Source organism: Trachinotus anak, unplaced genomic scaffold (assembly GCF_046630095.1).
Source record: "Trachinotus anak isolate AG129_WGS33_773 ecotype Australia unplaced genomic scaffold, CSIRO_AGI_Tana_v1 ptg000021l, whole genome shotgun sequence".
Lineage (NCBI taxonomy): Eukaryota > Metazoa > Chordata > Actinopteri > Carangiformes > Carangidae > Trachinotus > Trachinotus anak.
Window position 1 is genome coordinate 3,929,695 of NW_027273872.1, and position 19,135 is coordinate 3,948,829.

Sequence of the window (19,135 nt, forward strand, 5' to 3'; positions counted from 1 at the left end):
TGGTTAACGTTTATGTGGTTAATTATGAAAAACACTAATAGTAAGTGTCTCCCTAAAAAAGCACATACTGTATATACTGTATTTATGTTCTGTAAAAATGTGTCAGGGATATTCTAAAGTTGTCACCTCCACATTCATGCAAGTTTGTTTGTGCCAAACAAATTACATGTTTTCCTGCTGAGGTTAATGTTTGTTGATGTGAAGTTCTTCAGCAGTAACTGCTCTCTGAAGGAGCATTCAGACAAACAGAGGAAGAGAGGGTTTGACTCTCCAGGGCTTCTGTGCTCGACACTACCTGTTAATGCACCACAGTCAGTCAGTCTTCAAAGGACAGAGGCCTGCCAGGGAAGGGTGAGGGGAAGGTGTATGATAGGGAAGAAAACACTTGGAAACAACATAAAAAGCTCCAACAAGGGAAAGAGGCCAAGCAAAGGTAAGACAGCCTGATGCGTTCTTTTCTGACAGAAAGTGGAAGGAGAGAGCAAAGGAGAACAAGGGCAAGCAGGTGGAGAAGGTGGAGAGGAGCTTTTCTGATGATCTCATTAAAATGGGTGGGCAGTAATCAGGCTTAGAGTGAGTGATGAACCACTTTGGGTACAAATGCAGGTAACAAGTGGCGACAGAGCACTCAGGCATATGAAGTGCAGGAGTGAGACCTACACACGAATTAAGTTCCAAAGAGAAAAACAATGTGTGACTTTGGCCAGGACAACAGCCAAAACTTGTACTACATAACAACTTTTTGCAGCGACCTAAGAATGACTGCTAGAGGACTGAGGTAACAGTAAATCACAACTGAGGAAACTCCAAGTGATGCTTGGACCTCATATGCAGGTGCAGTTTATTTGATGGTGAGTGCCAACATAACAACAAGAAAGGAAGGCTTGAAAGAGAAAGTAATCTCCGATATAGATGTAGGTATACCATTTTTCAATGCTGGTTTATATTAAATTCCCTAAGCAGGAAGGCAAACTGCCCTTTTGTCCCAAGGCAGTACTAAAGTGTTTGAAATTGGGTTAAGGGGGAAATAGCAGTCATTTTCTGTGCTCAAAATGGAGGGTTTTGCCTGGGAAAAATGATGTGGAGGCCAGGAAAAGAAATGCAATCCATCTTTGTGATGATAGAATTACATAGGAAAAGCTTCAATAGAGCAATTTGCCCATATAAAGAGCTACAACTTAAGAAGGAGATTGACCCTTTATTAAATCAAATGTTCTGGCATGGGTGATAACTCCCACTTACATCAGCAGCACATCTGTAAGTGGAGTGGAAAGAGGGAGCTCTTTTCCTTGTGGCGCCATTACTTTTCATTGCTATGATTGTAAGACAAACATTTTTATTCTGTATTCTATAAGTCAGATTTTCACTTAAAAAAACTTTTATCAAATTGATTAAAAGTGCTTCTGGACATTTGATTTTTCTCTAGCTTCTTTTTGCTTTTTTGGGGAAACATAAATCATGAAAGATCTCAGGGGGAATGTAACAGTGCTGTGCAAAGGAGTGGGATTTCTCTTTTTGGGTTTACCTGGGACTCCAGGGCCTGGATCTTCCCCTCCAACTCTTTGATTTTCTCTTCCTTCTTTTGAGACTCGGCCTGGGCCTCCTGCCGTGCACTGAACTCCTCATCAAACTGCAAGAAAAGAAACACAAGTATGTCTATGTGCACATAACAAACACAAGAACACAGATGTAAACACACACACAGGTTGGTGAGCGGCAGGGTATCTCCAGAGAATGGCCACAGGGCACATCAACAGACACCAAAACAGGCTGTCTTACACTCTCTGGCCGATTTCTATTCATAGCTCTCATGGCCCTAGAGCCCTGTTGTCCTTTGTCTTTGTTTCAAGCCTGGCTTTCATGTATGTTGATGGATCTAACCTTTGCAGAAACCAAGCCATGTCGCTACAATGATTTCACTGTCCCAGCAGGGTGCATGGTGGGCTGGTGGGACAGGACTCTTAAGAAAATCACATACCCAGGACACCCTTGGTATCACCAGACAGTGATAGTGAGGCAAAGATACAGGCTCCTTGAGATACATTTCAAGATTCTACATAATATGGCGGAGGAAAGGTTTTAAATTTGATACTCTCAAATAAATAAAAATACTATTAATCAATAATGCAATAATCTAACTACATTAAAAAGAAATGTAAGATAAAGTGAGAAATCTTAAAGGGCGAGTTTAAAATGCAGAACTGCATCAAAAGTCCCTGCACATTACTTAACTCTGTCCTGCCACAGCACACAAATAAGTATACATCAGAACATCAGCATCGATTCTTGTAATGCTGATACGGATCATGTAGCGTCACAGCCAGGTATTGATCAGGGCATGGAAAATCAATAGCTTGTCTGGGAGCTCTGAGGAAGAAAAAACTTTCCTGATGGGAGCCGGCCAACCAGAGGGGGCTGCTGGAGTGATTAATGTCTCACCTTTTTGGAGTACTCTGCAGCCTTCTGCTCGCTCTCGTCAACTTTGGCTTTATCCACACACTGATCTACAAAACAAGATGAACACAGTCAAAAAATACTTCAAAGGCATCTCTGGGTACAATGTGCATCTTTACTTAATCATGTGATATTTACAAGCAAACCTGCATCTTGTCTTCTAAGCATATTAAAGCAAATATGTTGGAATTCTATCAAGAAAAATATGTTCTGTCTATGAGGTGTTTATAATTTAAGATGTTCTTAAAAAGTGTCATTTATCTATATCAGATCATTTCTTTAGCAGGTCTACAGATATGTCTCATTTAGTCTGTAATAAATACATGCATGTGATGAAATGCATATCTCATTGAATATTGAAAAAAATAAATTAAAATTAAGATGTGTCCTCTGAGGGAAAAAGGAGACAATACACAAAATAGGCAGCTTTATTGACTGATGTAACTGTTATCTTGATCAAGAGATGAGGGGATAAGAAGGGTAAGTGTTCTCATGATGTGTTCAATAACTGCCTCATATACAGTGAAATTAGTCATACTGTGCAACTCTTGGCTCATGCTGATGTTCTAATCTCTTGCACCCCTCTTCTCTTCATCTTCCTCTCATTGACAGAAGTGCATTTCACAGAAATCATCAACCAAAATTGTAAGGTATTATCTGTTATTTGAGGGTTTGTGTTTCGAATAGGAGAAATCAGTCAGAGCCTCAATATTGGATGAAACCAGTATTTTTGGATGTTTTCGCTATTTCACTTTGTTTGCTTCACTGTCTTCCAAATGTTTTTTTTGTGTTTCAGCCTTTTTAGTGTTATTTGAATAGTTTATAAATCTCCTATTTTAGAATTACCCTGTGGATAAATCATCGGTAGGACTGTGTAAGTGTTAGTTTCAAGTGTAAATTATTGTTAGATCACATATGCTACAACACATTTTCTCTGAAAATGTATTGTTTATAAAAGAGGACACTTCAATGTGAACGTGAAAAAAAGGAGAAGAAAAGAAAAGGTGGAGAACCCACAAGAAGGTGGCATCTAATTCCACATCTTTAGTGAGAATCGAACAAAACACAACCTTGGAAGTTTTTTTAACAACTGAGTCAATCTCTGTACAGTGAGTGAGAAAACTTATTAAATATGGCACCAGTTCTTAGAAGATGGGTTCAGAAACTTTTAATGACCCTTTGTTGACAAGTCACAGAACTGTTAGTGACACAACAGTGAGAGAAAAAGTGGTGTTATTTATTTCTTTTCTCTGTTTGAAAAAAAATTTCCATTAGTAATGCAGTGTAAATAGATGTTTTCTCTACGATTCAAGGAATACTGCTGACAAATACCCTAAGTGAGAAAAACATCATTTAAAATTATCTCAACTCATTTTACCAGATATAATGTACTGTTCATCAATAATTACATGACCCCGTCCTATATATCAAGCACTACAATTGTTTTCAGAGGAATTGCACATGTATAACTATGTATAATAAAAATGTATTAAAGAGGGAGCAATTCAAAAAGTACCAATTAGATGGGTAAAGTCCACGTCCAATCTTTTACTGTAGCCAAAGTCAGGGTCCATCCCACTGCGATGCAGAACCACCTGAGACACGCATTCTTCTATTACCTTGTAATATTGAGGCCTGAGGAGGAAACATAAAGCAGAACAATTAGACAAGCCGCAGAAAGATATGAGTGACACAAACTCTACAAGACTAATTAACCACAAATTATTCCCTTATCCAAGCTAGAGGTCACAAAATGCCACACCAAAAAAGATGCTGTTGGAGAAAATAGACACCCCATTAAATTTGATCACTTGCTTCACCCCCATCATGAAATTAGCAGATTAATGGGCACACGGAACCCAAGTCTATGTTAGTCTGTCCATTTCAAGGTGACAGACGGTGGCCAAGGCTGTGCTTGCCCTCTTGCCTAATTTGCAATCATCTTTGCCAATTAGAGCAACCATAAAAACTGAAATGTAAATCTAATCAGTGTAATGTGTGTAATTGAAAGCACAATGACCGGGAAAACATGTCAGCCAGTTAGGAGTGTGACTGACTGCTTGGTGTTGTCGAGCAGCGTGTGTGGATCAGCCTGCGAGACCCACTCCACCACACAGGTTGGTATGTGACCTTTTCTCTGTAACATTATCAACTTAAATTGCAAGTGACATTTACTAAATGTAATGCCAGCTTAAGCTGAGCGCCAAACTGAGAAATAATTATTTTCTAAGAATGACATTGACCAGAAGTTTATGTTTGAATACACAACAGAAACAACTAGTTTTTTATTCCTCTAAAGAGTCGTGCTCCATTTATTGTAAAGTGAGATTTGAACTTAGGTACTACATGTGAAAAATTTACCCATGATGACGTTCTTGATTAGTGCCCTAAAATAAAAAGAGTACAATTCCCTAAACTCAGAACAACAACAAACTCTGTGAACAAATGCATTTGGGTGTGACCAACTAATTGTTGCAATTAGCTTAACGGCTGGGCAATCGCAATTCTGGTTTTCACAGCCCTGTGAAGTCTGGAATAAGGCTGTAGCGGGATGAATATATTACTAGTAGGAGGAATACAGCATCAGCAGCTGGAGCAGGGTCAGCCTTCTGATTCAATAATCACATCAGCTCCTTTCATCTCCTTTTAAATAGCAAACAGTTTCCTAGTGAGCACACATTGGAGGCTATGTTCTTCTATGAGTCCCAAAGCACAAATATACAGTACAACCCTCCAAATATGCTTTACTGGCTGCTGATGTTCCTTTAATTTACAGATTTTTTTTTTTCATATTTTAGAAAACATCAGTAGACATATAATTTTACATCAGGAAGATGACAGTTTCCACACTGGAAGATTCACAAGTCCATGTATAGCAAACCTGCTGTAAGTATTTAAGTATTTTTAGCTTCCTGAGATTGTCCAATGGATTTATTAAATGAATAATTGAAAATCATAGATGGCTGAAGGAGATTTTATGACAACCTTGATCATGATAAGAAACTCAAAGTCTGATCAAAGCCTGTCTGTCTAATGTCTCTGCATAAAAGCGTTAAGAGGAAGGAACATTAATGTTACTAAAATGCAAAAATTGATTTGAACAGGAAAAACTGTGAAAAAAGCACCTGTGCCAGCTGGGTTAATTTTGCAAGAGACCAAAAAAAGCATATATATTCCAGTATGAATCTAAGTAAAAAGTAACACATGTGATAACTTGTTATTATCAAACATTAAATGGAATGAAGTTTATTCCCAAGGCTTTGACTTTAACTGTTGCCCATAAATTGAAAAGCTATGTTCTGTTGGTACCTTGTGGGTGGACAGGCCACAGCATGTTATGAACAGAAATATGAAAGAACACAGAATTCTGAGCCAAAGCAAATAAGAATAAATCAGCATTTAGGTGCACTGTTTTGAAAGCATGAAATGCCATACATTAAGCTTGAGCTGGCGGATTCGCCCACTCCATGACTGGAACAAGCTAGTGAAAGCTCACACATCGCCCTGCATGGCTTAAGCACTGTGGCACTCGGCTTACAACTGTCACCAATGTACACCACATTATTATCTCAATAAGCCGCCCTATTTTCCGTTCGTCCTCCATCCTCCGCCACCACCAAGCAGATAGGGGCTGGGTGGAGATAACTAGAGATGGAGAGAGTGACCCAGAACTGTCAGGCCCCTCCACAGTGGGCAGGGCTGGGCTCCAGAAGCTAGCATATGTCCCCTGCATCATTCCCCACCTCTTCTTTTACTTTGGCACCTTCATTTCTTCCAATGATAGCTTGCAGTTCAGCACAGCCCCAGCCACTTGATCCAGCTCTGCTCCACATAACCAGTGTAATCCCCGTATCACCAGGCTCCAAAAGAGCAGATCTGCTCTATATTTACTGGGTGGGTTTGATGTGCTCCCATTCATTAGGCTTGCAGTGAGAGATTAATTAACAAAAATAAACCAAGCCCTGGAGGGGAGAGCAACAACTAATGTTGTGTTAGGAGCAATGACAGTAGACAGGGCACTTGAAAAGTCTGCCTACTGTAGAACACCTTATTATTAGAACACTAATTATAATATTTAATAAACTACAATTTAATTTACTTTTATTTGACACAAGAATCAGACACCACATGTGCCATCACTTCGATAAAAACAACTTAATCCTTCACTTCAGGTAGAATGGGATGAGTACACATGCATTCCTTTGATCACTCGTCTGTCACACCTTTATATAATATTACCTAACCTAAGTCCGCCACCATTAAATGATTTAAACTAAAACCATGCATTGCTACCACACATTGTCTGACCTGCCAATTTGTTTTTGTTTCATGTTGCAGAAATGCTATATTTATACTATTTCACATTCACCCAATTTTAACCACAACATTAAGACATGATAATTTTAAGGGCAAAGACTATCTATTGGAGAAGCTGCATGTACTGTAGTACTGCATCTTCCATCATTGTAACTCCACAGCAGTGATGTATGGGGAATAAAATACCACAGTCAGAATATATTTCTGGTGTCTGGTGTTTATGTGCGGGTTCATCCTCACAATTGTGATGGAGGCCGCAGGAAAAAGATATTTCAAAAACATATCTTTTAAAAGACCATCAGTTCACTTCTGTGGGCATTGGTACTGATCCCTTCTTATTGCCGGCTTACAGAGGGGTGTACGGATACTGGAGCTGAGGTGGACAGGGCTGTACTAGCTGGTTAATGTGAATTCTATTTCTCGCTTCTTCCGAATAGATGAGGAATACATTATTCATAAATCCAAGGGAACATCAACTTGTCTATGGTAAATTCATCTTCCTCCTCTCATCGACTTCTAACTTTTTTTTTTTTCTTATTTTTGCAAAAAGGTCCGACGCAGCAGTGAATTCATCAGTGTCAATCCATTCAGAAGAGTGGCAGCCTTCCGCCAGTGACTGACGTGTGCTCTTCAAGGACAAAGTAGAGAGCCAACCCAGCAGTTTTAATTTGGGTAATAATTCAAAATAAAGTAATATCTCTACTCTGATAATTTATGTTTTTCCTCTTTAGTGTCTACAAACAAAGAAGTGAGTTAGCTTTTAACACACAAAGGCAAGTGAAGCAATTTCTCCATACAAGATAAAGTGTGGAGTTAGTTTTTAACACTTTCCCCTCATCTTCAATTCTAGCCAAGCTGGTTCAGAGCTGCAGACTAGAGACAGGCAAAACAGTGTCATCTCTATAAACTGCATTACAACCTACTGGTGACTACAAGACTGATAGGCCAATTAGAAGAACGATTTTAGTGATAAATTGATGGAGATGACAGTTATGTTGTCGTAACCACTGAGGATTAGCTGGGATGTTGGCTGTAGCTCCTCTAATGTTATTAACAAATTTCAACTTGGCTTCTATTTTTCAAGATATATTGGTCGAAGACAAACAGAACAACAGAGACAATAACTATTTCCTGTCAGCAAAGAACAAATAAGAGTGATGTATGCGCTGTTTCATATCTAATGTGAAAAACAAACAAATCTAGAAGCTAAGACTAGTGAAGCTCACTAACAGAGAGCATCATGAGGTCGTCAGTCAATACAAGGCCAGTGGTAGGTTAAAATCACACAGAACTTACCTGATGTAATAGTCATTCCTGATGAGCAATAGGTGCTGGAGGATTGACAGGAAGTATGTCTCTGAGCCCGTGTCTTTCACCATATTGGACAGGAGATGGTAAACTTCATCCATATCAGTGCAGCAGCAAGGTTAAGGAAAAAAAACTTTACAGTATGACACAGATACTTTTTAGGTTTCTACATTAACAGTTAAAGCTAACGTCTGAAGAAGACACCAAACCTGAGTTCATTATTTAGGTGCATTTAACTCCTGTAAACATTTAAATTTTTATGAGTTCTTTTTTTCTTCATAACATTTTATTTTTTCCCCCCCGTTCCTCACTTTTGCTTCTTTGACAACCATCATTGTGCAAAGACAAACAGAGATGTGATTCCTCTTATCCACACTCTCTCAGGGGAGCTTAAACAGTGTAAACAGCTAACTTGAGGAGAGGGAATGGCAATAAAGAATTCTCCCTCTGGTTTACCTGTCACTCCAAACCTTTCAAGATAGTGGAAATTAATTACATGAAAAACTCACTGGCTTGAATGTTTGAGACAAGAATGATGGGGAGCCGAACATTCGCAGGGCTGAGATTCAGTTCTCAGATTGAAACTGACATGTACTCAGGAGTGAAAATTCATGTTATTAAATTTGCAAAAGGTATTGATTATGTGTCTTATGTTTGCTTTCCCCGGGAGGAAGCAGTGATAGCTTTGACATCTAAAAGAGAGAGATTAAATCCTACTGTCTTACTTGTTATTCTTTCATGTTTAAATATTTTATATTACATATATTTCTTGATTATTTGCTGAGAATTTGTTAGTAATGCCTCTTATTCAGAGAAAATGTTTGAAATGTAAGTACTACATCACATACAGGATAGGACAGAATAAGCACATACATTGAGTCACATTTCAAAATTCAATTTCTGTTAATGGTCGATTTGTAGTACAAGATTAGTTAAGAAAATAACAAACTTCTGTTTCTCAAACTTCTAATAGTGTTGTAAAAGTGTAGCTGGAAGAAGTAAAGAACCCAGGAAAATGAATGATTTGGAGCTCATTTAATTTGTTTGCTTGAGAAAGGAGGATTTCCCCACGGAGATTCATCTTGTTTGAAAAAGTGGAATAAGCCTCTGAGATATGTGCACACATGCAGAAAAAAACAAGGCTGAGGAGACAGTGCACTGTTAAGCTCACAGAGATGAAAACCCGGTTTGCCATCATAACACAAAGTGTGAATCCTGACAATGTGTGCTAAAATATTTACATAGTGTAACATATTGACTGCAAAGCAATGAAGTGGCAGTTTCAGCACAGTAGCAGCATATGTTGTGATTCTCCTCCCTTCTGCTTTTGGTACAGAAAATATCAGTGTAATGCACATGGAGGTGGATGAGCTTATAATAATAATAACAATTTATTATTGTTGTTGTTGTTGTTGTTGTTGTTATTGTTGTTGTTACTATTATCATTATTAGTAGTAGTGGTAGTAGTAGTAGTAGTAGTAGTAGTAGTAGTAGTAGTAGTAGTAGTAGTATTTGTCAGGTTTCATCAGCAGCTAATGAACAATAATTCTGTGGGTGTATCAATATACATCAGATAATTTATCTAACAACCAGATCTGAAGTGCATCCTCCATTTCTCATGCTATCATCCACACCAAAAACAAAGCAACTGCTGCAACTGGAGCAGATCAATTCTTTTAAATACAGTTTGACACTTTTCCTATTAATTTCAACAATGTCTGTAATTAAACTCCTACTCCATATCAAATTTTTAGAGAGAGAGGGATGGGAATAAGGCTCCTCTAAAGTATCATTTCCCTCCCTTGTATTAGCTGAGTATGAGGCCTGGGAGAATTACCAATCCTGTGAGATTCAATTATAGCATCACCACAGCATTTGAGAGGACATGAGAAGGAGCTCAGACTGGGAAAGTATCCAACTAGCTTCATCTATCACTAAGCTGCAGACATAAACCTAATGTAGAATGCCAATCCATTCCATGACACCCCCTCTACACTTGCTTTCTCTCTCCGTCTCTCCCTCTTTACACTCTATCTCCAAATAATGAATAAACATGAGCGGCAGTCAAGTGTGATGTAGGCCAGTCAGCGGTGAGGTCAATCAATCACCATTCCACAGCTCATTAATATTCATTAGTGGCCTGGAGTCACCTCCTCAGCACCTGGACCTGGGCCGGACACAGAGGAGACTAGCCTCTCCAGGTTAATATTCATGAAACTGCTGGAAGAAACAAGACACTAATGCAATGCTCAGGTAATAGAAGTGCTACCTGCACGATATTATGCATATACATGTGTGTGCACGCACTATGCAGGCAAAGGGACAAAGGATAGCCTAGACATTTGAATCATGCTCAGAGCTCACAGATCAATACCGCATTGTCCTTGGAAACAAACATTGGGCTCTCTCATTTGTGAACCTGCTCAAGCACATCATTAATCCAGGTGCAGTTTTTTTTTTCTCTCCATCTTCTCCCCACACACACACACAAGCTACACAACCTCCTCCCCTCAACTACATGTGTCAACAGAAACTGTCACTCACAGCAGCACTTTGTGTCTGTACTAGAACTGTGGGATTTGGTGAAAGAAAAAGGTTGTGGGGAATGAACATCTGCATAACAATGTCAGCGTCTGGTTTGTCTGCTCACAATGTCAGCCATTCATACATAGCCTTAGAGAAGATTCGTGAATTTTTAAAGGGTTCTTTTCCGGGGTGCTTGAGGACATTTCCAACTGGGGATTAAATTACTACTCACCTTATTAACTTCTACTCTGCATGTTTGGAGTTAAATGACCATTGGTAGAGAGATGGAGGAGAAAATTCACATTTCCTAAATGGAGCAAAGAGCCAAGGAGTAATGGTACTTATACCGAAGAAGCCTTGACCATGAAACAATACTGCTGCACATAAAAATATTTAATTTTATACCATGCATAATGAATGGTAAGAACAAGATAGGATATGCCAGTTTGATATCTTTATCTTGCATCTTACTACAGTCCTACTTAACCCAATTCTAATGACAGAGAACAAAAAGTGAAGAGGAGATGAGAGGAGATGGTGAGGATGGGAAAAGTAAACAAAAAGTGAGTGAAGAGGAGGGAGGTGACAAGATGACAGGGTTATTTACCTAGTATGCCTGGTCAGATATGGAGCTGGATATTGTGCTCTGGCTCCTAAAATCCTTCTCTAATGAATCAAGCCATGAGGGACTTTAGCCTGTAAAGCTTGACCAAACCCGCAATCTACACTCATCTCTCACTGCTGGGTCTGCAGGCCTATTCATCTGTTTATTCACACAGAGAAAGGACCAAAGGATATTCCATCTCAGCACGGATGTCATCCAGGCGATGGGAGAGTTCGATAGAGTCCTCCTCCTTATTCTCATTGAACACCTTTAGCTGGATGTCCAGCTCCTCTGTCTCTTTTAGCTCCTAAAAAGAAATTAAACATACATAGCTGAGAATGGGAAGTTATTCAAAAAATCTCACAGTGTAGATTATGAAAAACAGTCACAGCACCAGCAAAGAACAATTTACATATAGCTTCTAAAGAATCACTACTCTGCCCTCTTTAAACCAAATTTACCACACTTGAATTTTCCTTTGGGATTGATAAAGTCTCTATCTATCTATCTATCTATCTATCATAGAATCTTGTCTATGTTACTGTTAACCAGACATATTCTAAAAATCTGTGGTATGAGAATATTCGTTTCCCTGCTCCAGCTGTACAGATGACTGGGAACTGAGATGCCCTAAAACCTCTCACTACGCATTCCAGACAGTGCCTATTCCAACACACCTGTTCCAGTCATGAGGGGCTACAGGGGTGCTCTTTACCACTTCTCTATGAATCACCGGCAGTGGAGTTTACAGATGGAGACAGGGCCAAATGTAACCCAATTTCTGCAGGTATCAATCACACTGCACTGCTTTTTGGGTGCACCATCTGTCTTAAGCAACACTTGTTCAGAGGGAGGTGCACCAAAAAAAAAAAAAGGAGAGAAGGAGATGAGGGGGAGGAGGTCCAAATATATGCGTCAAGGACTGGAAGAACAAAACAAACTGGGCTTTCTTTTTCACTGGAGCTCATCTTTTCCTTGAAAACAGCACTGACTCCTAAGCATAACTCATAATTAGATGAAAAGCGTGTCAGTGTCAGCATTAAAAGCTGTATACATGGCATTTATATAAATGACTGTACACTGAGACTCTTTCATATCAAGGGTCAGAATTGAAAATAATTAAAGTAATGACAGTAATAATCAACAGGAGCAGCCTGGATGACTTATTAGCAACTGGCTCTTTGACATGTTCACCCCACTCACTACAAACAAGAGCTTGAGTGATGAGCTGGAGCTTGTTTGCCTTTGCCTCATGTGAAGACGTGTAAGCTTCCTGATAATGATGCCAAGACGACCTGTGTGATGAGGTGCTAGCACTGCATCACACTTGACACAAGCTAATACCACTACTAATTAGACCGCTATCAATTGAATTAATCATAATAAAACCTAAGAAAAGTTAAGCCTTGATTTTAAGTCGCTAACTAGCTATGGGCTCTTGAATCTTGCGAAGAGGATTTAATTCTACACCTGGATTATTTGGTTTGATTACTCACAGGCAGGATCTTCTTGAGGCCACATCTCAAGAACTCATTGCGCAGGTGTATCCGGAAGTCGAGGTCATCAGGGGAGGTGACCAAAGCATTGATCAGCTGCATGCAAGCAACCTATGGTGGTGACAGACAATAAGACAAACAGAGAAAGAGGGTTGGGAAAACAGAAAAATAAATGAGAAATAAGACACAAAAAGTGTGTTGTTTTTGAGTGATTATTTGCTCTTAATATCTCCTTTCCTAAACCAAAATCACAGAGAAGAGAATGAAGCGGGAGAGGCAAAGAGAAATGGTAGATAGTATAGGTCTGGAGTGTCTATTGACTAGATGTGTATTATTAATGGATTTATTGGTAGGGAAAAAGCTTCTAAGTATGTGTGTGTGTGTGGCTGTGTGTATGCTGGGCGGAGGATGGGGTTAAGAGGAAATTGCTGATGAATTATAATGAGCAGTAAGGTGTTTCAGGGGAGCAAGCCATGGATAAGACAGTTTTTCTTGGACAGACAATCAATAGCAGGCTGAAGGATTCCCATGGACGAACGTCTTCTGAAACCTTGACCCTGCGCTGTTGGCTGGTATGTGTTATTAATAAGAGCCACAACACTGCTGATTTTGTTTGGTTTCTTTTGTCAGTTTTATTATTTTTCTGTCTTAAAATTTTTATTGTAAACTGTTCTTGCTAAATCATTTCACCAGAATCACAAACACACAGAGACACGTGCATGAAGGACAATAAATCTACAACCGCACATCATTCTATGCAGCGTCATCTGAAAATATGGGACAAATTCATTTGAACTCATACTTACGGTAACTTAGACTCATACCTTCATTTCTCCCTCAAATGGTTTTCCACACATTTTGCTCATTAAACTCAATTTCATCTTTCATTAGAGTTTAGAATAAAATAAACTGCTTTCTGAGTGTTTGTTAGCCAGGTATGGGGTTAAAATGCACAATGTTAAGTAATGCAGACATATGATACTGTATAATCTCTTGAGAAAGCATAGCCTTGTTACATTAAAGGACGCACTGCCATTGAGCATGTACAGCTAGTGCCACGCTTCCAAAATGGCAAACTTCTCCATGTTCCAGAAAGGCATGAGGGCTTCTGAGCTGGATCTGTGCACTGAAACCTGACATTTTACTGTATCCACCAGAGGCCAGATACATAAAAGAACCTCCACCAAATCTTCACAGAATTTATGAGAGTGAAGAAAGCCATGGAGCTCATGAAAAATTCTCTCTCTTCTCCTGCATACAGACAGATACTTATATCGAGCACCTCAAACATACCTCAGTCATATGTGTGGTTGGATTAGGGGTGGGGGCATTATCTGTGTAGGGTTACAGAGCTGCAGCAGTACCATAGGGGGGTTTCTAAACATTGTAATTAAAAGTGGCACTGCTGGGACAGTTTTAATGTTGAAATGCTGAGTTTCTTTCATGCTCAGCAGACGAGCATAGCCTGAACTACAGCAAAACACATTTTAATCACATTAGCAAAGTCTAGTTCTACAGCCCATCACAGGTTTTGGATAAAAAGTCAATTAATTTCCTTGAGCCCCCTGCATCAGCAAAGCATTTTAATTTACTCCACAATTAGCAGAGCTTCATTTCATTAACAGCAAAATTTAAAGGAAAAACAACAGCCCCCTAATAAAAGAATATCTACTTTCACTTCCACCACCCGCCTCATCAGTTTCCTTCATGACTTTCCTTCATGACTTCCCAATACCTGCAGTTAAAAAAGTAATTCCTTTAGTAATTCCCTACTTTTGGTTTCACAAAAAACATGTTTTAAGTGGGGGTTTTATTGCTTTTGTATAGTTTTTCCTCCTGCTGAAGAATACTAATGGAAATGAAGAGAGGTATGGTGCTGTGGTTGCCCTTTCACACCAAGTCCTCTGAGACCCAACTCCACAGCAGCATAGAAAAAAGCAAGCAGAAGAATTTGTACGATGTGACAAAAAGTGAGCAAGGCAGTAAGAGGAGGAAAAATGTGAGAAAGAATGAAAAAAGACATAAAGCTTAGAGGAACTCGACATCTCAGCTTTTTTATTATCATTTTTCTGGTGTTTGCAAAAAGAATGGGGTAGTTCAGTAAAGGTGCTCAATGAAGCAGGTGTTTTCGATTAAAACTGTGGCGATGGAGCTCTGGGTACATGTCAGTAGCCCCATGTTCTAGAGGGGTGGTGGGGTTGACAAGTGAGACACTAAGGTGCGCAGAGAAGCAGAGAAAAACACATGTATGGAGACAGTTTAGGCTGAGGTACAATGGGTCCCAGAGTGACAGGTGTCAATTTCAGTCTTCCCAAACTTCATGACGAAACACAACTTGTGTGAATGACACTGGACTGTGCCAGGTTTCTGCGCACTGTGGCAGTATAAATTAATATGTATGAATATTAAAGCAGAAAAAGTATTTCACAGAATAATACTGAATTTAGATCAGTATAAGATAACATAGGTGGTTATTGTATTGGTCATTACATTGGCCATTAAAGCATAAAGGTTACAGTTACCCTTCAAAAGAAATAATCTAATCAGAGGGTGGTGATGAATGTGTGGCGATTAATTGCTTTTCCGTGCACAGTTTCTAACCTGGAGCTGTTGGGCTTCATGGTTCTCCAGTCCTTCCACAATTGAAGCAAATCTCTCTTTATTGTTCCTCTCTGCAGCAATTGTCATGGCAGCTAGAATCTTATCCAGGCTGGAAGACAACAGAGAACAGGGAGCAGGCAAACAAAAAAGTCAACAAACACTTTTATCACCCCACTGACAGGACATTTACTCACATTTTTCAGCTCAAACACCATGTATCTTATCTTCCCTTGTGTGTTGGTGTGGACATTTACTCGGCCAGTCTTTGGTCACCCTGACAAATGCTGCTGCTTTCCATCTCTTTGTATGCAGTCTGGTCTATTATTGCTGCAGTATCCAATTTTGACTTCATCATACTTGCTACTAAGGTGATGCTAGACAAAAACAGGGTTTTACTGCAAATGTGTTCACTAGTCAAAGCAATTGTGGTAGAGAGTATTTGGCTGGGTGAGAAAGGGTGCAAATTATTGCAGGGACTGCCAGACTAATGTGCAAATACACCTATTCAGAAGGTAAGCAAATTAGAGTACTTGCAAGGGCTCAAGGCTGCCTGGCTAAATAGAACATTGGACAATTTCAGCCTCTGAATTGTGAATGAAGGAGAAAGTTTGTGCTACACACATGGAAACACACACAGAGGACTGCAATAAAAGTAAATTGATGTCTTATGTGCACTTACGTAAACAGTGATTTATAATATGCCTGCATAATAACTGGTAACAGGTGGCCCCTGTATCACTGCAGGGCCACATTTGCTATTTTGCTTTCATCACTTGAGAAACTGAACAGCTTAATTCCCCTGTCCTCAACCGTCCTACTCTCTTGCCTCTTGCCTGATATACAAGTTCCTCTCGCTGTTACAATAAATAAGTTATGAAAGAAATCAATAGTCACACTAGGCCAAATGTTAAAATGCTAATTTTTATATATGTGAACTTGTGTTATCACACATGCCACCAAGGCTATTGCCATTCTTACCACTTTACATGAACTAAAAAAACATAACCCTTTGAGGATGGCGAAATACTAGCAGTTCTTAGTGAGCGAGGGAGATCATGTGCCTGACCAGTAGGACTGAATGTGTGAAGTAACCCTGACAGAGAGATAAATTGAATGGCCATGCTCTGTGATAGGGGTTACAAAGTCACAGACAAGCATGGGGAGCTGCATACTGAGTAGCTTTAAAGTCAGTTCAGACGACGCTTCAAAACAGGCAAGATAGATCTGCTTAACTTGTCGTGTTCTCTTTTGATGCTGTCAGCTGAAGTGGGTGTTGAACATGAGTCAGCGTCACAACATTGGTTGGCAGAGAAGTTTCTGAGCAAGAAAGTGACACCTCAGCTCCTTTGGCTGTCATTTCTACAGGATACGTACTTTTTTTCTATGATCATGGTAAAGATCTCCATATTTACTTTAACCTATTCTTGATCTTTTTGAGTGCAAGAGAGAGAGAGAGAGATTTTTATCAGTACAGCCAGTCTCTGCACATAAATAGTTGTGTGGGTCTGTATGCAAGCAGCAAGCCTGAGTCCGAGGGTTACAGTGGTGACTGTGATAGAAGATTTTCATATGCGTCTAATTATTCATTCATTGCATCAATTCAACAACATATATAAGTATATATGAGCTGACAACAATAATCTATCTAATCTCAATGGTACCTATGTTTTCCTGCTATGACAGGTCACACTATCTGCTGTGAAAAAGGTCTATTAAGAAACAGCACTTGCAATGCAATTAACACAGTGTAACAAGATCTTAAGATGCAAACATTTATGTTCTTCACTGTATATTTTCTGATAATATGAAGATTCTCACACTGTAGGAAACATCTGTTCAATGCTTGGACATTTTAGGAGCAGTTACTGAATAAATCTGGGATTTGAAGGAATTTAACTGAATCTACATGAGCCAATAAAAAAATGCTCTTCAAGCAAATAACCTGAAAGTAAAAATGAAAAATTTGTGTTAAGACGAAGATTCACTGTCCTTGATATCTGTTACCTTCAATACCATTTTGGGAACCATGCACAGCCAGGGTCAGAACTACAAGCATAAAGGCCTAGTTGAATGGTCACAGATGTAGAGACACACTGCTGAACTCTCTTCTCCGACAGAATTTGTGGGTTTGTTGATTTCCACCACTGCATACAGACTGACTTTGAAGTGCCATTGTTATTCTAGTCTGGCCCTCAGGGAAACAATAAAAAACACTCCCCTAAATCCAATTTATAAGCTGTCAGCCAGGTTGTGTATCCGTGGCAAACTACATTGAGTAGTTCAACACATTAAACAGACTAAACTGCATCATCTGACCATGTGACCCAACGGGTTTCTGTACTGTCTGAGGTTATCTGTAACTGCACTATATGCACACAGTGAGTACACATGTAAGCCTGTGGAGCAATCTCTGTATGAGAACATGCCACCCGGTGGGAGAAGACTGAAGCATTCGTGATATTCCAGTGTTTACTAGGAGCAACCATCCCTCTCGCTGTTACAGAATCATTACAAAGTGTGTAAACATAGCAGAGATGGACCATATCCCTTTCATCATTACTTTTTGTCTATAGTCAGGGCTTTGAAATTGTGTTATGCATTTTCCATATAAGAGAAAATAACTGGAGAAATTTGTTCCTCAGTTAACTTTGAATACTGAAAACTTACTTAAAAATTTAAATGGGGGCCAGGCATAAGTACCTAAAGGGTTAGTTCACTCATCACAGAGGTACTCTACAGAGCAAATACTTACCTCTAGTTTTATTTATAAGGGTTTTGAGACATCTGTCTTGAAACCTTTTGACTATGTCTCCAGATTAAAATAGTTTTAATAAATACACTTAAAAGCAAGACCTGGGGAATGTGTGCATTAAGCAGATTTTTGTCTTTTTTTCATCCTTTCAGCAGCACAAATGTCATTTTATTTACATCCACTTTCTCTGGGCTGGTTGAAGAAAAAATGCAAAGCTGCAAATAAAATTAAAGCACCTGAGATCATTTACATGTTAGGAGACTGGGCACAATGTGATGTACAAATGTTTCTTTAATGGTATGCAAGATGTGCGAAAACAAATGTGACAAACGATCAGACAAAGTGAATTTAACTTACATGTTTTCCTCTCCAATAATACAGAAGGCAGAGAGAATTTTGACAATCTCTGTCATCATGCTGGTCTGTTTGGGGTCAATCGCTCGTGCCAGCAGCAACAGGCTCCGCTCATCTCCCAAGATCCTTTGCAGTCCATACTGTGAAACATGGAAGGGAGGAGGTAGGATAGAGAAAAAAAGTCAACTGGGTATAAATTAATGAGAGCATTTGCATTCATAGAGAACTTTCACTTTAAGTAAAAAATGAATTATTATACAAGGAAGTTCTAATGTTGGTAAGTTATAGTTAGCCTTAATTTTCTTTTAAGGAGGGACAACGAGGCCATGGGAGAAAATGGAGAGGATGATGAATTAATTCAATTCAGGACAGGACTATAGGGACAAATACTTATAGTCTCCTGTACCTTTTAGTCTTCGTACAACTAAAGGAGCGGGTAAAGATGACCACGTGTGGGGATTAACTCTAAGAGAAGCAATATCAATAGTTCATCTATCCTTGAAATGTGTGTCACTTTTGAGAAATGAGCCAGACTTTCCCAAAAAGGATAATTAAAAGATCTGAGACTGTGGGCTAGAAATGGCAAAATTAGCTTCACTTTTCTGTCCCATTATCCCAGGCTTGTCAGAGTCCAAATTCAAATCCTGTTTGAAATCCCAACCACCTGAGGTACAATTAGAAATTTCTAAAATTTCTACTTTAAGTATACACAGAGTAGCCTTG

General features: G+C 39.2%; 1 protein-coding gene across 12 annotated transcripts in view; it reads right to left on the reverse strand.

Moving 5' to 3' along the window:
- The window catches only part of diaph2 (diaphanous-related formin 2), a 353,639-nt gene that overhangs the window by 227,702 nt on the left and 106,802 nt on the right, over positions 1-19,135 (reverse strand). For all 12 annotated transcript variants that reach the window (XM_071457232.1, XM_071457234.1, XM_071457233.1 and 9 more), the window contains 8 exons: positions 18,416-18,552; positions 15,307-15,415; positions 12,706-12,816; positions 11,404-11,516; positions 8,068-8,184; positions 3,971-4,089; positions 2,440-2,504; positions 1,526-1,630 (listed from right to left, as the gene is read on the reverse strand). In XM_071457232.1, coding sequence (XP_071313333.1) covers positions 1,526-1,630; positions 2,440-2,504; positions 3,971-4,089; positions 8,068-8,184; positions 11,404-11,516; positions 12,706-12,816; positions 15,307-15,415; positions 18,416-18,552 — 876 coding nt within the window. The remainder of the gene's footprint in view (positions 1-1,525; positions 1,631-2,439; positions 2,505-3,970; positions 4,090-8,067; positions 8,185-11,403; positions 11,517-12,705; positions 12,817-15,306; positions 15,416-18,415; positions 18,553-19,135) is intronic.